Source organism: Nomascus leucogenys, chromosome 3 (assembly GCF_006542625.1).
Source record: "Nomascus leucogenys isolate Asia chromosome 3, Asia_NLE_v1, whole genome shotgun sequence".
Classification (NCBI taxonomy): Eukaryota; Metazoa; Chordata; class Mammalia; order Primates; family Hylobatidae; genus Nomascus; species Nomascus leucogenys.
In genome coordinates this window covers 49,888,538-49,915,671 of record NC_044383.1, presented here as the reverse complement: position 1 = coordinate 49,915,671, position 27,134 = coordinate 49,888,538, and the positions used below count along the sequence as shown (strand labels likewise).

General features: G+C 35.3%; 1 protein-coding gene across 1 annotated transcript in view; it reads left to right on the top strand.

Annotated features, from left to right (window-relative positions):
* The window catches only part of PCDH15 (protocadherin related 15), a 979,523-nt gene that overhangs the window by 557,674 nt on the left and 394,715 nt on the right, over nt 1–27,134 (top strand). Inside the window, exons 10-11 of the mRNA XM_030809305.1 lie at nt 9,081–9,193; nt 26,849–27,055. Coding sequence (XP_030665165.1) covers nt 9,081–9,193; nt 26,849–27,055 — 320 coding nt within the window. The remainder of the gene's footprint in view (nt 1–9,080; nt 9,194–26,848; nt 27,056–27,134) is intronic.

Sequence of the window (27,134 nt, the reverse complement as noted above, 5' to 3'; positions counted from 1 at the left end):
TGTTTTAGCAAAGAGACTGGCAGCATTTTGCCCCTGCCTTAGAGATTTGTGGAACTTTGAACTTGAGACAGATGATTGAGGGTATCTGGTGGAAGAAATTTCTAAGTAGCAAAGCATTCAAGAGGTAACTTGGGTGCTGTTAAAGGCATTCAGTTTTATTAGGGAAACAGAGCATAAAAGTTCAGAATATTTACAGCTTGATAATTTGATAGAAAAGAAAATCCCATTTTTTGAGGAGAAATTCAAGCTGGCTGCAGAAATTTGCATAAGTAACGAGGAGCTGTATGTTAATCCTGAAGATAATGGGAAAAATGTCTCCAGGACATGTAAGAGGTCTTCATGACAGCCCCTCCCATCCCCAGCCTGGCGGCCTGGGGAGAAAAGATGTTTTTGTGGGCTGGGCCCAGGATCCGCATGCTGTGTGCAGCCTTGGGACTTATTGCCCTGTGTCCCAGCTGCTCCAGCTGTGGCTGAAAGGGGCCAACATAGAGCTCAGGTCCTGGCTTCAGAGGGTGCAAGCCCCAAACTTCAGCAGCTTCCACATAGTATTGAACCTGTGAGTGCACAGAAGTCAAGAATTGAGGTTTGGGAAGCTCCACCTAGATTTCAGAAGATGTGTGGAAATGCCTTGTATGTCAAGGCAGAAGTTTGCTTAGGGGCAGGGATCTCATGAAGAATCTCTGCTAGTGCAGTGCAGGAGGGAAATTTGGCGCCAGAGCACCCACACTGAGTCCCTTCTAGGTCACCACCTAGTGGAGCTGTGAGAAGAGGGCCACCATCTTACAGACCCCAGAATGGTAGATCCACTGAGAGCTTACATAGTACATCTGGAAAAACCACAGACACCCAACACCAGCCCATGAAAGCAACGAGGAGGGGGCTACACTCTGCAAAGCAACAGCGGTGGAGTTGTCCAAGGCTGTGGAAGCCCACCATTTACATCAGCATGACCTGGATGTGAGACATGGAGTCAAAGGAGATCATTTCATAGCTTTAAGATTTGACTTCCCTGCTGGATTTTGGACTTGGGGGCCTGTAGACCCTTTGTTGTGGCCAATTTCTCCCATTTGGAATGGCTGTATTTACCCAATGCCTGTATCCCCACTCTATCTAGAAAGTAACTAGCCTGCTTTTGATTTTACAGATGCATAGGTGGAAGGAACTTGCCTTGTCTCCAGTGAGACTTTGGACTGTGGACTTTTGAGTTAATGCTGAAATGGGTTAACACTTTGGAGGACTATTGAGAAGGCATGATTTATTTTGAAATGTGAGGATGTGAGATTTGAGAGAGGCCAGGTGCAGAATGACATGATTTGGCTGTGTCTCACCCAAATCTCACCTAGAGATGGGATCTCACTGTGCTATGAAGGCTGGTCTTGAACTCCTGACGCAGGTGATCTGCCTGCCTCAGCCTCCCAAAGTGCTGGGATTATAGGCATGAGCCACCGTTTCTGGCCATAGATCTCATCTTGAATTCCCACATGTTGTGGGAGGGACCATGTGGGAGATAACTGAATAATGGTGGCAAGTCTTTCCCCTGCTGTTTTCATGATAGTGAATAATCTCATGAGATCTGATGGTTTTAAAAAAAGGAGTTCCCCTGCAGAAGCTCTCTCTCTCCCTTTGCCTGCTGCCATCCATGTAAGAAGTGACTTGCCTCTCCTTGCCTTCCACCATGATTGTGAGGCTTCCCAAGCCACGTGGAACTGTAAGTCCAATTAAACCTTTTTCTTTTGTAAATTGCCCAGTCTTGGGTATGTCTTTTCAGCAGTGTGAAAATGGACTAGAACAACAAATTCCCATAATCAACCAGCCAATTGATTGAGAGAATCAATCCCTCTCTCTCTCTCTTTCTTTCTCACTGTCAGTGCTAATATGTCCTTATAGGCTATTCGTTTTGTTTCTCTGAAGAACTCTGAATAATATATATTCAGTTATATATAATATATATTCAGTTATATATATAAAATATATATTCAGTTATATATAATATATATTCAGTTATATATATAATATATACTCAGTTATATATATTATATATATTAATCATGGTGATACTATCTTGATCAACACGTGTAATTAAAATTCTACATTTTAAATATATAAAGATAATTGTGTAGCATTTTTTTCTTTATCCTACAGAAAACCCGTAATCTTCAAAATTGTAAGCTTTTCACCAAGGGATTAATTTAGGTTGCCATTTCCTCTATAATACTGAAAAAGTGAAAAATGTAGAATTTTCTTAGCATATATAAAAATAAAAATAAATGTTTTGGCAACCACTAATTATGTTGGCTCTAATAATTATAATGCTGAAATTCACTATATTATTTATAATTGTGATAATAAACATAGTTATAAATTTTACATCTAAATTTAGGCGATCAAAGCTGTTTCTAAAGAACAGCTTTAGGTTGACTGTAAACATTGTGTATATTGAAAGCACAAACATTAAGTGTTCTTAGTTCTCACTAGAAAAGCATCACACTTTTAAGAAATGCAGGGAAATATATTTCACTTGGCTTTTCTTTTTGTCCAAGGAGATGTATTTTTAAATTGCTAGTTATACTCTTGTTGAGTTAATATTCTGTAAGGATGTCTAAAAACCAACCTTCCAGAAGGAGATGGCCGATGAAGCCAAAGTGTCTAATTCACTGAACTCAGGCTACACAGCATAACAGGAAAGAGTTTACACTCTGGATTTAGATACCTTGACTTCTGACCCAGTCATTTACTAACCGTGAAAGTTCAGAATATTTTACTTAACTTCTGTGAGTGTTGGTCTCTTCATAGATCGAGTAATAAATATCTTTCCCATAAGATTGTTTTGAAACTTAGATGAGCTAGATCATTTTCAAATAAAGAGATTATAACATTTTCACCATCGTAACTAGTTAACAGCTAATAAGTATTACTCTCTGGGAAATGAAAATCTTTCCTAGCTCAGCGGCTATTATTCAATTATCTTCAGCATTTTGGGTTCATTCTTCCAGGATCCCTGCTCCATCCTATGCTGATGAAAGCTAGGGTAAAAGCAACCCAAAGCAAATGATAAATTATATTGCATTTTTGAAAACTCTTACTGAAAAATATATAAAATAAGAGATAGTAAATAAAATCACCATTTGGTATCACTTAGTTTCAAGAATTATGAAGACTTGGCCAAACTTATTAAAATGTATATGTCTATCAATTTTTTTCCTCATTATTTTGAAAAAAATATATAATTTTAATCCACAAATATTTGAATTTATGCTTCTAAAATAACTATTTTTAGAACATTCCTACAATATCATAGCACAAATAAAATATATAACAATCCTTATTTAATATTAAATATCAGTCAGTGTTTATTTTCACTTTCTCACAAATATTATTTTTGTTTTTTAGAGTTTCCTTTTTGTTTTTGTTTTTCTTGGAAAGGGAGAGATGCAAGGGGACCAGAATTCATGTAAGTTCACACATTGGTATTGACACTTCTCCTAAGTCTCTCTCTCTTTTTTTTGAGACGGAGTCTTGTTCTGTTACCCAGGCTGGAGTGCAGTGGCAGGATCTTGGCTCACTGCAAGCTCCACCTCCTGGGTTCACACCATTCTCCTGCCTCAGCCTCCTGAGTAGCTGGGACTACAGGTACCAGCCACCACGCCTGGCTAATTTTTTTTGTATTTTCAGTAGAGACAGGGTTTCACTGTGTTAGCCAGGCTGGTCTTGATCTCCTGACCTTGTGAGCCACCGGTCTCGGCCTCCCAGAGTGCTGGGCTTACAGGCGTGAACCACCAAGCCCAGCCTTTCTTAAGTCTCCTTTTTTTTTTTTTTTTTTTTTTTTTTTGAGACAGAGTCTCGCTCTGTCACCCAGGCTGGAGTGCAGTGGCACTATCTCAGCTCACTGCAAGCTCAGCCTCCTGGGTTCATGCCATTCTCCTGCCTCAGCCTCCCGAGTAGCTGGGACTACAGGTGCCTGCCACCACGCCCATCTAATTTTTTGTATGTTTTCTTTTTAGTAGAGATGGGTTTTCACTGTGTTGGCCAGGATGGTCTCGATCTCCTGACCTCGTGATCTGCCCGCCTCAGCCTCCCAAAGCGTTGGGATTACAGGTGTGAGCCACCTGCCCGGCCCTAAGTCTCTTTTAATCTACAGTGGTTCTCTTTCCATTTATTTTTAAATTGTTTTCTTGTGATTCATTTATTGAGAAGTCAAGTTGTTTATATTATGGAGTTTCTCGTCATCTTGATTGTACTTTCCTTGGTTTAATTTTACATGTTACTCTGTCCCATATGTTTCCTATACATTTTGACACTTAATCAAATAACATTTTTTGTTTGTTTCTTTGTTGGGTTTTCTCAAAACTGTTTCATAGATGGTATAATAGTCTGCTTGGGCTGCCATTAAAAAACACCCTAGACTGAGTAGCTTAAGCAACAGAAAGGTGTTTTCTCACAGTTCTGGAGGCTGGAAGCCTGAGATCAAGGTGCTTTCGTGGTTGGTATTTGATGAAGCTTCTCCAGCTGCTTTCTTGTGTCTTCACATGGCCTTTCCACCGTGTGCCCTTGGACAGAGAGAGAGGGAAGAGATAGAAAGAGAGACAAAGAGAACACCAGTCCCATCAGATTTAAGAGCCCACCCATATAAACTCATTTAGTCTGATTACCTTCTTAAAAGGGTCTATCTCTCTGTAATGGTCACATTGGGAGTAAGGGCTTCAACATAAAATTGTTAATGATGAGGGGGACAACTCAGGCCATAGCAGATGATGTTGAATTAATTCTTCTATTGAGAGGTATATATGTGGGTTTATCTCTTTTTTTTGTGGTATTAGCAGCATTTAGTGCTCAATGCCATGATCCATTCATTTATGACGGGTTGTAAAATGATGGCACTCTGATATTATTACTCTTCTTAAATTATTAGCTGAAATAATTTCTTAATGAGACACTTTTTAATCAATTATTTGTTTACCCCATGTTAAGATCATATGGAAAAAGCATGCTCTGTTTTCTTATTTTCCAATTTACAAAATATTTCTCTAGCAGGCTCCAAAAGTGGTCAATACATTATTTTGCAACACTGTCATAAACTTATGAATTTAAGCATATTTGATCTGTTTCAAATCATTATTGATATGATCCTTATTGATGCTCAAATTGCCTTATCTTTAGCTTAGAAAAAAAAACCTTTTGGCTCTTGAAAACTTTTCACATCAGTTTAGTAGTCTTGGAATTCTTTCTTGCTACTTGGTGTGAGCAGATGTTTCACAGCTATTTGTTGATTTTCTGCACTGGACCTGAAATCAGCTCTCTCTCTCAGAAATCTTAACTGCTTTTATTGGTAAATAGTATTTCAAAACCATAGTCTGAACATTAGAAATATTAATTGCTTCTATATTGGCCATTATATATAGTTCTGTGTTTCAGCATTCAGAGCTATGTTGTATGCATTTTGTTTCTTAAGATAAACTACAACCTGAGTTTAAACTTCCACTGCCAATTCAAAATCAAAACCATAGGTGTTCTATTTTACCTCTTTAATTTTTAATTTCTATCTCTTTATCATCCCCTGCCAAGAATCCAGCTTTCAATACTGAAAAGAATAGAATCAGAATGACACATAATAATGTACTTATTTATTGTAAAATAGTCCTATAACTATCTTAGAATCACAACATACCACCAATATGATGACTGTAGATAGCTTAACTTTTTGTGTTTTATAATTTCTTTGGTACTTCACCTATATTACACTGTGGGTGTGATGTCAATACTACTTTTAAAATTCACCTGGGGTAGTTCTTTTTGTTTGTGCTTGTGCCAACAACTAAATATACATTTAGATTGATTTATTTTATTTTATTTTTAGAGAAGTCCTTGAATTTAATTAGTTTTATAATTAATAATATACAACATATGTAGCTCCAAAATTTAAAAAACATGATATAGTTAATGAAATTTAGTTTCAATGTCTATCCTCTCCACGTGTTCCCTCTCTTTCTCATAAGTAACAACTTATTATGTTACAGTCTGTCTTTGATTTTTTATTGTGTGTATGTATTCCTTTGTAAATATGCATGTGTGTTCTTCTTAAAGGTTAGTATATTATCGGCCCTTATTTCCAAATTGCTTTTTTTACTTAATATAGCTGAAAATAACTCCATAGTAATAGGTAAAGATATCTATCATTTATAATTATATTTGAATTATCATCTGCTTTAGGATGTATCACCATTTATTTACCCAGACCACTATTGATGTATATTTAGGTGGTCATTTATCTTCCATTATTATAAATGGGAAAATGTCCAGCTGTGGGATTTATGGGTCAAAAAGTAAACATTAATATTATTTTGATAGTGTATGCCATACTCTCCTTCATAAATTTTACAACACTTGTATTAACACCACCCATGTCCAAAGTGTCTGTTTTCCTGCAGGCTCGCCAACAGAGTACAGTCTCCAACTGGGACAATTGCTAATCTAAGTGACTAATGAAATCTTAATGTAGGATTAATTTGTAGTTTTCTTCTTAAGTATGGAGATAAGCATCTTTGCTTATCTTTGCTTATGATCAAGGGTCATTTGCCTTTCTCTTTCTGTGAACAGTTTTTTCTCTAGCCCCAAGCTGTTCTGTTTTGTTTTGTTTTGTTTTGTTTTGTTTTGTTTTGTGACGGAGTTTGGGTCTGTCGCACAGGCTGGAGTGCAGTGGCACAATCTCAGCTCACGTAACCTCTGCCTCTCCCGGGTTCGAATGATTCTCCTGTCTCAGCCCCCTCCTATCTCAGCCTTCCAAGTAGCTGGGATTACAGGCGCGCACTATCAAGCCCAGCTAATTTTTATATTTGTAGTAGAGACAGGTTTTCACCATGTTGGAAAGGCTGGTCTCGAACTCCTAACCTCAAATGATCCACCCACCTTAGCCTCCCAAAGTGCTAGGATTACAGACGTGAGCCACCGCACCCGGCCAGCCCCACACTTTATAAATCTCTCACTGGCCCTATTTTTAGCTAATTTATAAACCTATCCATATATTAGGGATATGAACATTTTGTCTTGACATAAATTTCTTTTTTCTTTTTTTGTTTGAGATGGAGTCTCGCTCTGTAGCCCAGGCTGTAGTGCAGTGGCGCGATCTCGGCTCACTGCAAGCTCCGCCTCCCGAGTTCACGCCATTCTCCTGCCTTAGCCTCCCGAGTAGCTGGGACTACAGTCGCCCGCCACCATGCCGGGCTAATTTTTTGTATTTTTTTTTTTAGTAGAGACGGTTTCACTGTGTTAGCCAAGACGGTATCAATCTCCTGATCTCATGATCCGTCCACCTCCGCCTCCCAAAGTGCTGGAATTACAGGCGTGAGCCACCGCGCCTGGTCGTCTCGACATAAATTTCAAGTATTTTCTCAGTTTGTCACTTGTGGTTTTACTTTGTTTATTGTGTCTCATCATGCAATTTTGCAATGTAGTTAAACTTACCCCTCTTTTTCTTCATGACTTCTTGACTTTGAGCCATAGTTAGGAAAGGTTTGCCCACTCTCACATTAGAGTAAAATTTATCCACATTTTCATCTATGACTCATGCTCATTTTTTCAGTTATTTATTATGAATATCTTCTTCATTTGGGGTTTACTCATGTATATTCCATGAAGAGTGTATGAAACTCTATGATTTTCTGTATGACTCTCCTATTAGGAGGGATAACTCCTTTATCATATATTACCTTTCATCTATAATTTTGACTATTTGTAGATTTTACGGTCGGTTTTAATGGTATAAAATATGTTTCTGTTTTTTTTTTTCCCCCTCATTTACTGCCCAGTAGAATTTCCCTTCTTGTCTCAGAGTTGAGGAAAATAAGTAGTAACAATAAGCCCATTTTTCGATGTGTTTTAACATCTGGCAGCCTGGATTTTTAATAAAAGCTCTGTTTCAGATTGTCCCTTTAACTTAAATAAGTCATTTAATCTCCCTAGTCTCCCAAGTCATCATCTGTAAAATGAAAATGATTTACAGAGTTATTGATGATTAGTTATATAAAGCATTTAGCATTTAGAGTAGATTTCCGTAATTGGAAGCTATATTATTTTTCTCTTATGGTTATTAATTTTACAAATGTATATACTATACAATTTTATGATTTGACTTGTTCACTTTGGGAAAAGAATGTTGCAGTACACAAAGGAAGATTATACAATTAGAAGAAATTTTTTCATGAAGAAATGTATTTTTATTGTTAAAATACATTAAGAAATACCATCTTGGCTAGGCGTGGTGGCTCACACTTGTAATTCTAGCACTTTGGGAAGCTAAGGCGGGTGTATCACCGGATGTCAGGAGTTCAAGACCAGTCTGGCCAACATGGCAAATCCCTGTCTCTACTAAAAATACAAAAAATAGCCAGGGATGGTGGGGCATGCCTATAATCCCAGCTATTTGAGGGCTAAGGCAGGGGAACCACTTGAACCGGGAAGGCAGAGGTTTCAGTCAGCCGAGATCAAGCCACTGCACTCCAGCCTGGGTGACAAAGCAAGGCTCCATCTCATAAATAAATAATTAAATAAATACCCTGTCTAGACATTAAGAGTACCATCAGAACCTATATTTAATTTACTATGGTTAACATAATTAGCTTGTATTAATCTTAAGAAATGATATATGGAACAAAATATGTTCATATTAATTTCCAAGCATCTCACTATTTGGTACAAATTACTAATCATTTATTACAATATATGTTGAAAGACCAGTTATAATTAAGATTTATGCACCATTAAAATAAAATTTTATAATAAAAAATTTATTCTCCCTCCACTTAATATCTATTTTCATGTGATGAAGTTTCAAATTAATTAGAGCTCTCCTAATAAAAAATATTTCAAAAATCATCCAAACATTTTCCATTTTCTTACTGATATGCTAATTATTAATAACTATATGCCACGTTTCTGTCTGCTTTCCCTGAACTGCATAATTTTGAAACTTAATTTACTAATGAAATTGTAACTTTGTTCCTCAGTTAATGAAGGGAAATAGATAAAGCAGATACACATATTACTTATTGTTCTCAATTATGTACTGAAATGTCAATGTCTTACAGGGACTCCTGAGGATTACCCACGATTTTTCCATATGCATCCTAGGACAGCAGAACTTAGTCTCCTGGAGCCAGTAAACAGAGACTTTCACCAGAAATTTGATTTGGTTATTAAGGTAAATTAAGCTAATATCTTATTTCCTTGTGTTTATGAACTGCTAATCGGATAAATCTGTAGACGCTACTGTAGGCAGTTTTATGTTATAAAATTAAAATTAATGTGGACAGCAGTCAATTTTTTATTAAAAAAAAACAAGTGAAGTCCACTTTTAATACATGGCATTGCTTTTCTCTAAAATTACTTTTTATAGCACTATGGGATAAAATAGTAAATATTCTTATATGTAACAAATGCCTTGGTCAAGTGTATACAATTCTACACAATTCATTATATCCTCTAACATTATTTTTCTACTAAAAGGAATTAGCATTTTACCACAGAAACATGACCAATTAAGACATCTAAAATGTGCTTGATTTATATGTTATTTTAACTTTGTTTTCATTTTTATTACTTTATTTTATTTTAATGTATTTTTAATACTGATTTTTCCAACATAAAAGTAAAAGGTCTTGCCTATCCAAAGATGCTTTCAATATACATCTCATTATTTTCTTTATATTGAAAGATGATCTTAGACCTGAAATAATTTCGAAGCTAAGTTAATCTATTTGGCATTTCACTTTTGGTTTAATAGTATATCTATATTTTAATAAAATCATTAGATACTATAAAAATGCAGATATTCTTCTAATTAATTTCAATGGACTTCATTGAGATGGTGAGATTTAATCTAAGCAGTGAAGGAAGAACAGGAATTTTCCAGGCAGAGATGAGGACTGGGAAAAGGGCATTGTAAGTACAAGAAAAGGCAAAAGCAAAGATTCAGCGTAAGTTTTGTATATAGTACATAACTTTCTCATATTTAAGCATGCAAAAAAACCTCTAGGAATGCATCCCAACGGTATTTTTCTTACCTTTTGAAACATGTAAACATACTAAAGGAAAAGGAAGTAAGGTAAGGAAGCTTACTGAGAATGAACATTGTTTAAGCTGCTTTATGTGCATTTTTCATTGAATTGTTGCCACAACTTTAGTAATACTCTCATTTGCACAAAATGGGGAAACTAAAGTTCGGATAAGGTAATTGATTACCTTAGAGTTACATTACTAATAAGGGGCAGAGTTGAGATTCAAATTTAGTTTTATATACACTAAAGCCATGCTCTTTTCACTTCACAAATATGCAGATACTTAGAAATGGTTGTCTAGTTTAACAATTAATAGATACGTCCTTAGCACAGAACCTGTGTTTATTCAGCGATCCTTGTCCTTGAAAAAACTTATAGTCTAGAAAGGGAAACAGTCATATAATCAAATAAGTTAGATAAAATACATCAAATGCTAAGAGGAAGACATGTAAAAAGTGGTAACGGCACACAGAATAGGGACATTTAAATTAATCTGGAAACTCAGGGAAGATTTTCTGGAGATCACCCCAAGTTAAATGTTGCTGGATTGAAAGAGTATGGCCAATGAATAAAAGTGGGAAATAATGTTTGAACATAAAGAGGCACAGAAGTAAAAGCTTGGAGACAATGCACAGGCTACAAGCAGTTAACAGAGAAATGAGGTATAGAGTCAGACCACGGAGACAGCCTGAAGGATGACTACAGTTTCCTGGGATTTCACTTATTAAGGGTTTGGGAGTTATTCAACAAAAAACACTACTTTAACCAGTTGTATTAAATGGCCATGCATGAGATTCACCTTCTTACATTGACTATTTTATGTTAATTATTATGAGAGTATATAAAACTACACAATATATACTGATTTTCTATTGTGGATCTACCTAAATCTTGTGGTGCTGCTTTCTATGGGAATTAAGAAATTTGACAAAGCACTGTTTCCAAACTGTCACATGTGAAACCAAACATCAATTATTTTCCTTTATTATCGAATTCAGCTGTCCTGGTGTACCTGAGCACAGTCTAACTCAGTCCATCAATTACAGAAAAAAAAAATCAATTACAATAGGCCACAGATTTTTTTTGTTTTAATAACACTTTATTTTATTAATGGAAGTTTTAACAGACAATATTAGATTCAAATTACTATGTTTTGTGTGAAGTCAAGGGCATAATAAGCAAAGGTGTCTAACTGTAATAATAATGTGCCACCTGCGTGAATAATAACTGAGTGTTGTGGCATTGTTCAGGGACCATTGAAATGCTACAATCTGGCAGTTCTCCTCCACAGTAAATCTTTCAATTTCTTCTCTCTCTCTCTCTTTTTTTTACTTTAATAATACTTCATTTTTTCATTGGCCCTAAAAGTTTTTGTTGGACTAGATCCCAATCTATGTTTCAAAAGCGGAGAAAAATTAAATGAAGTATCTTCTCCTACATTTTGAAGAAGAATTCTGCTTTAAAAAGCTATGTGTGTATTTAACAGCTGGTGAGTGCCACGAATTAGAGATTTATCATGTTCATTTTTTTTCTCTTTTTCTCTCTGTGGTTTATTCAGCATGCTGACAAATAAAAATGTAAAGGTTTAACTTGGAAGACAAAATGGAATAGTTCACAAACTTTGGAATACGAAAAGATTAAAACATGCAATTGAAAAAGTTTGTTCCATTCCAAAACACTATCCTAAATTTTATATAATTGTAATCATTTAAGCATACTTTAAAATGTGATATACACTGTGAACAAGAATCATAGATTTGGTTTACCCAGGATAGTACATGTTTATGTCTGTTGTCTTTGTGTAATTATTCATAATACCTCTCTTGCTCTTTTAAATGTCCCAGTTTGGATAAGTTATTTGATCACTACATTCATAAAATAAAAACCACCTATGGTGTAAAAATATGAAAGCACATTTAAGAACACTGGTAAGAGTGAATTAGTTCACGTGTGGACCATCTATTACAAAGTCCATAAAATCACTTTCAGTATTGTAAGTGAAATATTTTAAAGTATTATCCGTTGATATATTTATACTTCAGGCATCTAATACAAAGCTACTAGTCATTAATTATTAAGGCCAATTAAATGGATAAATTATGAATAATTTACTATCTCAGTTCTTCAAATAACAATTGCATGTTTTAATCTAAATCCCTTTAATTAACAACGAAGAGCAAAGATCACAATGAAATTAGAAGCATAATTGTTTCATGTTTCCTCTGATTTTCATGTTGTTACTCACTGACCTACTTATTCTATCTAGCATGCTGCCTTTTAACTTCTTTTCCTTCCAACTCATGAGCTCATTAACCCTGAGCTCTCACTAGTTACCTTGCACACCCTCTGTTCCAAACATACTAAACCGCTTCCAGTGCCCTCAACTGACCATGCTCTTTCTGACATGTAAGCATTTAGAGATACTGTCCCTCTTCCTGAATCATTCCTCCCTCTTCTTGTCAACAGTCTAATTCAAACTGATATTTCAGTTTTTAACTAAGAAGACATTTGCCCTAGAAAGGCATAGCCACTCTTAGGAAGCCGATTTTTTGCAGCCTTTTGGTCCCTAAAGTGGCCCCAATTACTCTATTGAACGTACCTGTTTATTTTCTCCCAACTTTTACAGGAGGGCAGATTGCAAAACATTTATTTACACTGCATCCCATGCCACTACACCTACCTATATACAGCACATAGAAGCTGCTTAATAAACATTTGTTGTAATAATTTTCTCCCTGGCACAGTAAATCTTTTCAGACTGCTGGATCTGTGTACCTACATCTTCACTCTATCTAAATACTTACATTTGAATGTGTGTGCATTTGATAAAATTTGATCTTGCATCTCTGTCCAGAAAAAAAAAAGATGCAAATGCATCAAATAGATTTCCACATAAATTCAATCCCTAGAAAAAATGTCAGACCTTTGTTATGGCACAACTAAAGCTATTTATGACTGCGTCAAAAAATGTATTTCTTCTAAAGAAAAATTACGTATTTGCAATAGAAAATTAGCCAGGGAATTAAAACTAGGAAGCTTGACTCTTAGTGCTGATGTGCCTGATGCCCTGGCAAGGTGTCGTCCTTCAGTAATTTGAGAGTTACAGGAAAACAGCGTTTGAGAAATGATTGAGGGCTAAGAGGACAGCTACTACAACCCCTGTCCCTACATGAGTCACTAATGCCACAACTCTAGAAAATGTTTAGTCACTATTTGAGTAATGATAGAAGTTATATTTTACTTCATAGAAATTTACCAGAAAACCCTGATTCAATGATTTTAAAGCATATGACATTTGCTAGTTTTCAATTTGTCTAATCCTTGTTGAGTGCTTCTCAGGTGCCTGGCATTTTTCTTGGTGCTGAGGAGACATATTTTACTTCTCATGTCTACAGACATCTTTTCAATTATTGGTTGGATAATTACACCTATTATTATTTAATTGTGACAAATTAAAAATACAACATCCTTTAAAAATTCCAAACCTTCTATTTTCTATTCTCTTTTTCAGTTAATCGTATTTCAGTTGATCACCCACCCAAGCTAGACACTTCCACTTCCTCAAAGGTCTCTACTCTCCTATGTTCCCACTCAGTCCCTCATAGAATCCCTTCTTGCTACTGTTGAAATCCTCTTGAATATCTCAACTCTGTTCATCCACTGCAATTAGTTCACATTCTCTTGGCCCATGATCTTACACAAGCAGTCTCTAAAACCATGCTTCATTTCTGTGCATCTTATCCATCTTTTCACACTGCCAACAGAGTATCGCTAAAACAACAACAAAAAATAGATCATGCTGCTGCATGTTGCCTTCAAGCCAATTTACAATTTACCCCCTACCTGAATTTCCCACAGAGACGTTGTCAAGTTGAAAGATCACAGGTGTCTAAGTCAGGCAGAGTAGCAAGTCAAAGATCATCAGTCTTCACTTCTCAAAATGAAAAGGATGGAACCAACCGTGAAAATGAAAAAGCTAATAAAATTAATTAAATCTGTTATGGAGATGTGAAATATAAGTTATATTCTTTCTACTCTAATGCGTATATCATCAGTTTTCAAAAAGAAAAAAAAAAGAGAGAGAGAGAGAAAAAAGACGAGAAGAAAAGGATTGGCACTCCCTTAAGGTGAGATTGAACAGGGGCCGTGAGTGACCCAGAGTTAGACAAGAGAAAAAACATCAGGGCTGCTATTGCCAAGCTACAAGAAGGAAGACAAATGCTACGAATGACATATCTTCTATATCTGGAAATATTCTAGCAATATATTCCTACTCTTATTCTTATGGCAAGAATGAAACACACACACACACACACCACACACACACACACACACACACACACACACACGTACTAGTTCAGGCCACTCTAACAAAGTACAAAAGACTGGGTGGATTATAAACAACAGAAATATATTTCTCACTCTTCCGGAGGCTGGAAATCCATGATAAATATGGTTGGGTTCTAGTTAGGTTCCTTTTCTGGGTTGCGGATTGCCAATTTCTGTTTGTATCGTCACTTGAAGGAGAGAGGGTGAGAGAGTTTTCTGGGGTACCTTTTGTAAGGACACTAATTACTTTTGTGAAAGAGCTCTATTCTCATGACCTAATTACCTCTCCTAATTGCATTACATTGGGGATTAGGATTTCAACATATGAATTTGAAGAGATACAAATATTAAATCCATTGCACACCACATCTCAGTTCAGTAGGATACTAAATAATATAATAAGTTTATCTTTTCTACCCCAATAGCCAGGTCTCTAAGGTAAGGCAAAGTAAATGTCTCTTATACATTTTAGAGAAAATCACCCCACAGAAATTTCAGGCATTACTTGTTATTAGTAATGAAATAGCAATCTTTCCATGAATTTCCAACAAATATTACAGTTTCTGAAATCAATTGACCTTTGATACACTGATAAGTGTTCGTCTTTTAATTTTGTGTTCTTCTTTTTTTTTTAAACTTAGCAGATTGCCACACAAAGCATAATTTTTGTCATGATATGTCATAGCATCCAATTAACAAAAGGGGATGTTATCAACTGGCTTAAACATGGAGGGCCAAGAAGAATTTGGGAGAAAACTACATTCCACGAGACTCTCTATATGAGATCACTAATGCTTCTAATTAATGATGAAGAAAAGCCTTTATGTTAGGAAATTTGAACATATCACTAAATAAGAGGGAATGGTTAAGACAAATGACTATATCTGTTTTACCTTAAGTGTAACAGAGTGAGTAAATGAGCTCAGAGGTAGAATATGAAATTTAATCTGCCTAAGGATAAAGTGATACACTTGGATAGAATTAAGGGATCAAATACCAGAGAAGACAGCTGAGAGTATCCTTCAGGTTTTCTGCTACAGTGTGACGTTGTACGCGACCTCACACCAGAGAGTTCCTCCACAGGGTGCCTGATACCATATCCAACAACACATCGTGAAAACGGCAACAATTTGACTCAGATAACATACTGAAATACATCACAGAGGATGTAGAAGCTCAAAAAGAAGTCAGTCTAAAAACTTTACCTTTTACAACTTTTGTTTTAATGAGTTAAGCAAAAATATTGCTGAAGAGCAACACTACCATTACTAGGAAATAATAAATAATACCAGAACACACACACACACACAAAACAAACAAACAAACAAAAACAATATTTGTGTTTCTTCAGAAAGAACACCATGTCTTTTTATTTTCCACTGGTTTGTCTCTAAAAATTCTAAGTACTAGCCTAAATTAATTAACTATTATGCCAATTATGGAAGTTAATAAAAGGAAAGGAAGTGTGATGTCCTCTTGTCTCATACCATTATTCATGCAGCAGCATTAGAACAGAAATAGAATGTAGCAGTTGAATATAGTGGCTGTGGAAATTCACAAACTGACAAAAGACACAGAGGCGACATTTTATTTGGCCTTTTTCCTTCCTCACAAGGTGACCTGTAACTGCTTGTGAAGAAGAAAGGCAATTTATCCATTCTCATCAGAGTACCTTGCTTTTTGCCAAGGCCTTCTTGTCTGCAAAGGTCTTTGTAAAAGTACGACAGCAAAACCAAACATTGTAAAATGTTCAAAGGAAAGGCACTTTCTGAACTCTTGCCATGTCTCCCCATTCTGCAATCCCCACACACATAAACATCCTTAGCACTCTATATATATGTTCCCAAGTAATCGTTCTTCATAGGTTTCTTGGTTCCATAGAAATATAACAATGAAAGAGCATATTGAAAAACTTGTAGGCTAAAACTCTTTATTATTTTTTGTCTCAAGAACAGTCCGGTAGGTGGAGAAACATTGACCTGTCACCCTCAATACCTTCTAGGCTCTGAAAAATAGCCGATTTAGATATAATTTTTATGTTGATGATTTTTTAAAATTTGCTTATTACAAAATACATTATTCTAGTTGACTAATTCATAGAAGGTACTTCAGTGTGGTTTTCTCTTGGTTGAGAAAAAACTGGGAATGGGATCAGACCTCAGTGTAGGATAAGATGGCTTTGCTGGTTGGAAGGCAAAAGGCAGGATAAAATAATAAAAATAAAACATAAGTTGGAAGATTCACAGAAAAAAAGTTACCCCTTTATCACTATCAGAATTTTGTATCTAGCTGACCTTGCTGTTTATACCCAAGATGATTCTCAACGTTCCAAACACCAGCCAAAAAGTTCAACAAGTTTGGTGATAAGTGAGAGTTTTCAGAATCTGTGGTCTTCCCTGAGTGGCAAGGTTATTTTTTCTTTAAATCATTCAAAATCCTTTTAGTCATTCCAATGTCAATTTATATCTCATGCTGTAAGCAAAAAGAAAGATTTTTATCATTGAAAGGTATACAAGAGCTTTGAGGATTCATGTTTTCATTGTAACAAGTTATAAACAGAATGGGCATATTCTTACTTGAAGTGAAGATAGAAAGTATTTCATTTTATTAAAAATATTCCCTGGGTGTGAAATGTGTCAGTATTATTTCGTCGTTATATTACAAAGCTTTATAAAGTATGTGCTGCCTATAGTCTATCTAGTGAAGTTTCTTTTCCTTTTTGTCATACAAAAAAATGTATTTGTTTCCAACCAAGAATATACTCTTTTGCTGTATAGCCTTGCAAACAAACTTTACAGCATACAACAGTTATTTGTATTTTATCTCATGAAGTTTATAGGTTTTTGAATTTATTTATAAGTTTTTGAGTATGTTTAGTAATAGTAATAAATTGGCTTAAAGTCAAACTGTTTATGCATCCTTTAATTTTTAGAGTATTAAATTTTGAATAAAGGAGGCTCCTGTAGGTTTTAAGCCAGTTAATTTTATAAGTAGGGTCAAGAATCAATGGGATATTCTTATTTTTATTAGGATGGTGCAAACATAATTGTGGTGTTTGCCATTACTTTTAATGGCAAAAACCTAATAATTTTTAGTTAGTTGATAATATGTTCATTGATTCATGGAGCACAGGTTTTTCACAGTCATCCCTCCCTAAGACATTTTACACACACGCACACACGCACACACACACACACGAAATATAACCTGATAACCTGTTACCAATTACTGTTGCTTTGGACCCATAGCTTTTGTGGAGCTTCAGTGAGCTGCAGGATCCTACAGAGAATTCCCTTGCATAAATGAATTTCCTCCATTCTGTTTCCAACTAAGTCCAAATTAAGAGACTTTGCTGAAAGTGAAGAAGAGTGATAATGACTTACATAAAAGGCTAGAGCAGAGTTGGCCTCAGCTGCTCACCCTAGGCTTTTCTAGTGTAACAGCTACCTATAAGCCTGTGTGAGAGAAGCTAAAATGCCTGATCCAACTGATCCCAAATGACTACTGATTCTACATATGAGGACCAGGGGATGTGCTCGTTTTGGAAAGGCAGACTTCAGGGCTATCCCTACAGAATCAAGATTTACATGTGATTTTCGGATGCTAAATTTTGAGAGCAAGTCATATTTTAAAATTACTTGAAAACTTAGGAAGATATGATAAAATTAATAAAGAAAACAAATAAGCAATACAGCAGATACATGTCAGATAGTTTGGTTGAGTCCCTGGGAATTTGCTTTAACAATTACCTTAGATTATTTTAAGGCAGCAGATAAGAAGCAGGGCTTTGGAAACCACAGTGTTTGGGAAACACTAGTGGGAAAGTGCAAAAGGCCAAGTTTACTTTTGGGGTCTATCTTTAATGAACACAAATGGTTGAAGCGGGAAGCATCTTTAATTTTCATGTATCTTCATAATGTTGGTTTTCCATGTCACTTCCTAGGGCAGCTGTTATTAAATTACCACTTGGACTTGAGTGCCCATATCCTAGTTTACTGTGATAGGAGAGGGAGGGATAGTCTATGTACACCTTTTTGGGGAGCAAGTTCATAACTTATTTTTTTAGTAACATTTAATTGAAATGCTGACATGCTGCTGACATACAGGAAAGTGTATATCTTGATGAATTTTCGCAAAGTGAAGTTAATCATGTAACCAACAACCAGATTTTTGTTAAAAAAAAGATGCTACAAACATCCCATACGCCTCCTACACCTCCTAGTCACTAATCACCTTACCTCCACCTGACACAACCACAGACTTCCACTATAGGATTCTAACAGCACAGATTACTTTTCTCTTTCTTTTTTGCAACACTTTATAATTGGATTAAATGTTGATGTTTTTAATCAGATTCTTTAGAGTTTTATAATTCCTCCTATTTTTCTTTACTGTAACCAACTCAGGATGTATATGTTCCACAACCATATACTTTCCACCTGTGAAAAAATTCAAAGGCAATGAATTGTCTGCTAAAGAAAAATTTGAGAGTTTTATTAACATTTTGATTTTAAAATAAAAGTACAAGTAATTCACATTTGAATCCCAAGACAAACATGTCCAAATGTCAGGCTATTTGAAGGTTATGCACTAATAATATTGTTATTGCCAAAAAATAAATTGGTTGAAAGCTTAAGTAAACATATTTTAACTGTCTAAAGTGATTTTTAAAATGTTAAGCAAATGCAATTTCCATCCATAAAGAAAGAGAGGATATATAATTTAGCCCTCCAGCAAAATTAACCAAAGCAAACAATCTTCTTTGTCTACTTGAGAGTTGAATTTAAAATTGAAAATAAAGGAATAAAAGGATATGCGTGAATCATTGGTAGTTCAGTCAATTTGCCAGTTTTTCAGAATCATCCTCATATAAAGATAAATATGCAGCCTGCACCATGCTGGGTGAAGAAACTTGGAAAAATTATACGCTTGTATATTGAAGGCTTTACTGAAGAGCTGTTTAGCAAGAGGTGTGGTGTCCAGGAAGGGAACAGAGGAAGGGAAAATTTTGAATTACATAGTAGCCTTATATCCTATGTTTAGTCACTAGCAACAGGAATATACTATTACTCAGAACGTTGTCATTATCTGCTTTCCGGGTACATTCTGTATGCGTTTGTCTTTCTCTGACTCTGACTAGAAACCAAAAACTTTCTGTATTTCAAATTACCTTCTCTCTGCTTTTTTTTCTCAATCTGAGGTTCCTTTATTTAAAAATGATAAAGTAAAAACGGCGGCTTACACCCAAGACTATATTGATACTGTGTATACACATGCATACATGCACACATACACCAACATACCTTAATTCTAATTAATTATGAATAATGGAATGTCAAGAGGATTTGACCATGACATATTGAATACTAGCTAAGACTGAGTTTATTACTTGTAGAGTATTCCCACTGACATACGAGCAATCTTTGGTAAGCTAGAGTCACATGACAATTTTAGTGGTGTTGAACCTGCACAGTTGATAATTGTATAATTGCATGCAATTTCAGTTACTAGACTCTAAATCTTCTGGCGTGACAACATTGGCTCTTGGATGCACTGTATTATCTGGAGTTTTTGCTCCAGATAATAAGGACTATCCATTAGTAATGACTGGTCCACTAACCAATAGGGCTAACCAGTAGCCCTAACCAATAGGGCTAAAAAGAAAGATTCTCTAAAAATTGGAGTTTGAGTAGCCACACCCAGAATAATGTCTGTCAAAGTACATGCTGCTCACTTATAACCACCACAGACAGTTTGATAAAAGTGGAGATTCCTTGCCTCTAACACCAACATATGAACCAGAATCTTTGTGGATAGGGTGTGGGAAACTACTTTTTTTTTTTTTTTTTGAGGTGGAGTTTTGCTCTTGTTGCTCAGGCTGGAGTGTAATGGTGCAATCTTGGCTCACTGCAACCTCTGCCTCCCGGGTTCAAGCAATTCTTCTGCCTCAGCCTCCCGAGTAGCTGGCATTACAGGCATGCAGCGCCATGCCCGGCTAATTGTGTATGTTTAGTGGAGACGGGGTTTCTCTATGTTGGTCAGGTTGGTCTCGAACTCCCGACCTCCGGTGATCCACCTGCCTCAGCCTCCCAAAGTGTTAGGATTACAGGAGTGAGACACCGCACCCAGCCCAGGGAATCTGCTTTTTATTAGGCCTTCCATTCTATTCTTATGCACATCAGAGTTTGAGAATGATTATCTTGTGTGGTTGCCATGATTTTTAACATTTATCTGTCCCTTACCTCTGGTGGAAAGAGAATGCCATTTGTTTTCCTTACCCACTCCCTCTATCCATCCTTTATTCCCTCCTTTTCTTCCTCCCTCCCTCTTTATTTTTCTCCTCCTAAGATATCCAATGTTTGCAAAAATCGGCCAAGCAGGTTCTAAGAACTAGGTATTAAAAGCTATACTTCAGTAAGTAAAGCAAGTAATTTATTAATTTAAATTAATAAATTAAAACGTGTTGAGTGGACTGGAAGAGTACACACAGTCGAAATCATGCTAAAGTCCTCAATTTGCATCATTCTGACAATAAAATGTATCTAAGCCATGTGTTAAGAGCAAAGTCACAACTAACATCTCATTGTTTAAGCCACTGTCCATTTAAAAATTCATATAAATAGGCCTTTTTGCATAAATATTACATGTAAAGGCATAAACCTTCTAGAAGATTATACGTTATTCTGTTCATAGCACCATCCCTATAGAGATGGAATCATAATTGATGATTGAGGGGGCTGGGTGAGGCCCATTCATAAGACTGGCAAGAATGTGCATCAGTATTAATTACCCATAGGTAAACTTGCAGATATCACAAACCTTTAAAATGTGTGAATAAAGACATTCTATAATCTAAGGTGCTCATGTTGTACATTCACATTAATTTCCACTTTGTGTACGTTCACACACACACACTGAAAAAACATCCATAAATATCTATCGAATGGGAATTAGAATGATGTCACATTCACTTAATTTTTAAAAAAATATTTAATGTAAAGCCTATTAAAATTAAAAATACAGAAAAGTAAAAATAAATATATATTTGACTTTCCTCCATATATCAAGGATTGTCCGAAGTTTTAGCAGTGAATGAAATGGATACATTTACAGTGTTTATGTTCATGGAATTTAAAAATCTAATGAAAAACGAGATTCAGACTAATTACAAGAAAGGTTTAGGTTTACAACAGCATAGAACAATGGAATTTACTATACATGTAATATGATTATATTTCTATTTTTACATATAAATATAGAAAAATATTTCATAAATTTATAACATTATCCAAATTAAAATGTGGTATTACCTTAACTTTGAAAATTGCAATATTTACCTTTAATGCTTCAGTAGGATAAGACCATAATTCACTACATTGACATAAGACTATTTTTTCATCTCAGGTTTACTAACATAGAGTATTTCTTGGCATATATAATTTACTAATACTGTATTGTGAAATGAGAAGATGGAACTTCAAATTCAATTTTCAAAAAAGTGATTTTCACTTTTTCCATATCTATCAACTGAAGCAAGAGGTGACTCCAAGTTTCTTGTTTTCAGTACCTGTAAGTATGTAGCTGCCATTAAAGTGGAAAAGATCATGAGTAGAGGAGGTTCGTGGAGGGTAATCAGAATTTCATTGTTGCAGGTATTTACATCTGAAATGTCTGTTAGATACTTACACAGTGTTATGAAGTACACAGTCGGATATGGATTGTGGAATTCAGAGGAGAAATCCAGGTTGGAGATTAAAATTAGGAGTCATAATAGTACTGACATTTTTAACGCTATGAGATTAGACTAGATTGAGCAAGGGAGTGAGTATAAAGAAAAGACAAGTAACTCCTCACTTCTGGGCCACTCAAAAATGAAGAAGTAGGGGAGAAAAAGGGAAACCACCAAAAGAGAATGAGAAAAAATGGATAGTAAGATAGGAAGCGAATCGAGAAGTTGTTGCCGTGAAAGGATAGTGAATAATGCCAAAGATAGGTCAAGTAAGATAAGGACTGAAAATAAATATTGCTTTTAGCAGTGTAAAAGGCATTGGTGATTTTGACAAAAGCAGCTGGCTTTGAGTGGCTGAGGCAAAAGTATGATTGAAGTGGGTTTAAGAAAAGTTGGGAGGGTGAATACAGATGAAGGTGAGCACTTGAGATCTAAGAAGTGGGAGTTGAGCAATAAGAACATATGGACACACAGAGGGGAACATCACACACGAGGGCCTGTCGAGGGTGGGGGTCTAGGGGAGGGATAGCATTAGGAGAAATACCTAATGTAGATGATGGGTTGATGGGCGCAGCAAACCACTATGGGACGTGTGTGCGTATGCAACAAACCCGCACATTCTGCACATGTATCCCAGAATTTAAAAGACAAAAAAAAAAAAAAAAAAAAAGTGGGCTCTCTAGATGCACAATAAATAATTCCTGGAAAACATGATTTCTTTCTTCTATCCTAGAATTTATTTAAATGATAAATAATTTGATAAGCTTTACCATTGTCTTTTTTAAATTGTTGAATCTACTTGAAAGGTTTCATATTAGAGATTATGAAATTGTTAAATTGTTTGCCACCAGTTAGCAAGAACAAAGTTATTCTGTAGTCTCAGTCCTCTGTTACAAGGGGCTCAGAAATTATCAGTATTTCCTTTTTTCAGTATTGAAGATGGAGTGGTTTGTCTTTTTCAATGTTTTGCCTTCCAAAGTAACAAAATAGTGTGCTTTTTATACTTCTTTTTTTTTGGCTTTAGTTTTACTTTGATCTCATTACTGAAAATGAGACCCATGCCCAGATGCTTTTCAAACAAAACCTAGCATTTAAATATAATGTTTAACTCATAGCTGTAGACTCTGTAGATATAAATAAGGTTACCTTATGAAAGTAAATTATTTTTAAAATACCACCTTGTTCCAACTGAGCTGTTTTTAAAATATTTCTCATTTCATCCACCACGGTTTTCAGGGGAACAGAATAATTCAGATTTTTGAGAACCCTTATTTATATCATATGGAAGAAAAGATAATTGGATCAGAGTTTTGATGCATGGGCCCACTAAAGAGCAAAGTATATTATTATTATTATTATTATTATTATTGTTTAAATTCAACATTTTAACTCTTAACAGAAGTATTTATCTCAATATTTTTTCCTATTACTAATTTGTCCCATCTATCTTGCTTTTCAAGATTCATTTGCATTCTGTAAATTTGAGAAACATATGATGAATCTTCCTGTGTAGCCTCTTAAAAATCAGGAGACCTGAGTCTGGGCCCATGTTCTGTATGTTACTTACAACCTACGTGGCCTTGAATATAAAACTAACCTTTCTTTTTTTCCATCAGTTCAAAAATATACATTTTCACATCTGGACAGATAAATGGCATAAAGAAAGTGGGCTTTGGAGACAGGTATCTGGTTAGCAAATTGAAACACCTCAAGTAGAACAAAATACATAGAAGCAATCCAAAAATATTAATCATTATTAACTCTAAATTAATATTAGAGTAAAAATGGGCAAAGCCTTTATATGTTATTTTTATAGATACAAGGAAGTTAAGAATTAGATTATTTTCATAGATCTAATTTGAATTTTATTTCTCTTTTCATTGAATCACTTTGTTTTCATCATCCAAATAATACATATTTTTACTGGCTTCACAGCTGGCGGTAAAAGCTAACAATATATGATCTGAATGTAAAATGTAAGCTTATTTCATTATTATACAATTTTGCTTTTTCATCCTCCGCACCACCTATATATTGGTGTGTTTGGGTGTGTTCATTGGGGAAAGAGGAAAAGTTTTAGAATTTATGACTTTTCATAGCATTATTATGTCCTGGATGTGACATGCTGGTTATTAGAATAATTAGATATAAAAGAAAGAGAGAGAGATAAAAGAAAGAGAGAAAAAAATCTGTTCAGAATGCGTTGCATGTATGAACTGCTCTGAGCCTATAAGAGTGAAGCAGAGGATTCCTGCTTAAATCATTTCAAAGTCATTGGGTTGGAAGCCCATATGGACCAATTAGTTTTAAACAGTGAAAAAACAATGTTTTCCAGGAGTAGACCGTGCCTCTTGCCCTGGTCAGCTGTCTCCAGAAAGTCTGATGTGTGTCACAGGGGGAACTCCTAAAAGAACATCCATGGCTCAGCACAAATTAATCACAACTGCTAGATGCAGAAACACCTCATCCATACTGATGGTGTTAGCAGCATGCCTGGTTATGTGAGATGGATACATGATCCTAGACAGGACCAAACATTATTCCAGTACTGTTCTTCTTAGTGCAGAGCAGGATCTCAAAGCGTTTTGTGCCATGGGCTAATTTGATATTCTGCTGCCAAATGAAAAGTTAAATGCATAAGATAAACTATGTAATATTACTAAGAAAATCTAGCATATTATCTAAATAGAGATATCAATATATTAAAAATCAAATATAAGTTTTTTAATCAATGCCTTATATGACATTACCTCCATATGGGTTTATTAATTAGCATAATTTCACATCAGTAATTGGCATAAATAATTCAACAAATCTTCAATATAAATAATATGAAGGAAAATATATTGTAATATTTCTTGGTGAAAAGTCAGCAATCCCTACCAATATCACTGTAGTTCGTTACCTACCTTTTTAACAGAGGAAAACGTTAAATTACTATTAGAAGGAAGTGAAAAATTGTCTTCTAGAGACCGAGTTTCTTTCCTCACGTTTTAACAGTTAGAGATCTCTAGCTGAGCTACTTATAAAGTACTGTCACTATCTGTCTAGAAAATCACACCAGAGTTTAATATCAAATATTTTATTTTCATTTTAATTGATTTAAAAATACAACTTTTCTCACAATGGGGAAAACATATCAACAAAAATTAAAGATAGAATTTGAATTCATTTTAATAAATGTATATGTTATTAAATTATATCCATGTTTTCTCATAAAAGTTGGAGGAGATTTTCTGGAAGTCAATTGTGATGAAATCTTCCTTTAAATTAAACCTTCCAATACATATATAATAAAATATATATTTTTTAAAAAACAGAAAATCTATGGTTAGTATTTTCCTATGCACAGCATGACCATGTAGAGATTTTGTAAGAAAATGTATTAGAAATAGAAATTTTTATGAACTTCTTAAACTTAATGGGAGGAAAAGAAAAGAAAATTTATACATAAGAATATTAATTTTACTTGAAAAACATTTCTAGTTAATATTGCAATTCACAGTTTCTACAACATTACAATGAAATTTGTTATTTCTGTTCCTTTTAAGAAGCTTTTGGGGACGTTCAGTGGGCAATAAATATAATTTTAATCTATTAATTTTATATAGAATTATGAATTATTTGGGAATTGTCTACGTTTCTTTGAGCTGCAATAACAAAACAGCATAAGCTGGATGGCTTATAAACAAGGAACATTTATTTCTCACAGTCCTGGAGGCTGGAAATTCGACTCTTGTAAATTTGGTTTCTGGTGGGGGCCCACTTCCTCATAGAGGGTGGTTCCACCTTCTTACTTGTTCCTACTTGGTGGGAAGCGGGGAAAAGGAGCTCTCTAGACCCTTTTCTATAAGGGCATTAACCCCATTAATGAAGGCTCTGCCCTCACCACCTTATCACCTTCCGAATGCCACACCTCTTAATACCATCACCTTTGGGGTTAAAATTTCAACTTATGAATTTGGGGGGTACAACAGCAGAGACCATAGCAGAGATTTAAACATTAGTGTAAAATGAGAAGACACAGAAGAGACAAAGTCTATACGATAGTTCTTTATTTGTGTTACTTTTTTTTCTGTCTTTTATTTAAATGTTTTATCAGTGGTACACTCAAGTATCTCCATTTGCAATTTTCTGACTAAATGTATTTAAACACCATTACCTCTCCTACTGTATTCAATAAAATTTACAATAATTTGGCCGGGCGCGGTGGCTCACGCCTGTAGTCCCTGCACTTTGGGAGGCTGAGGCGGGCGGAACACAAGGTCAGGAGATCGGGACCATCCTGGCTAACGTGGTGAAACCCTGTCTCTACTAAAAATACAAAAAATTAGCCGTGTGTGGTGGCGGGCACCTGTAGTCCCAGCTACTCGGGAGGCTGAGGCAGGAGAATGGCGTGAACTTGGGAGGCGGAGCTGGCAGTGAGCCGAGATCGCCCCACTGCACTCCAGCCTGGGCGACAGAGCAAGACTCCATCTCAAATAAAATAAAATAATAATAATAATTTATTACAGTGAATTTTTAAAATATACAATGGGTTTTAAAACAGAAGACTGAAGCAATTAAGCCTCTCTGGATTTTCATTTCCTCATTTATATTTCCAAATGTCCCTTTAAAGTATTTTTCCTTATGTAATGATATTAATTAAAATCAGAACCCTATATATTGCATGAAAAGTGAAACTCCAAAAAGATAGCACGACATATACTTTTTAAATATTTTCTTTTGTTTTCAATTTTAGGCTGAACAAGACAATGGTCATCCTCTTCCTGCCTTTGCCAGTCTACACATTGAAATACTGGATGAAAACAATCAAAGCCCATATTTCACAATGCCCAGTTATCAAGGCTATATCCTGGAATCTGCCCCAGTGGGAGCAACCATTTCGGACAGTCTCAATTTGACCTCACCTTTAAGAATAGTAGCTCTGGACAAGGACATAGAAGATGTAAGTTAAATACATATTTTGCTCTTGTTTGTGTAACAAATCTCATATTTCCATTAATGGGAAATATGACAACGATATG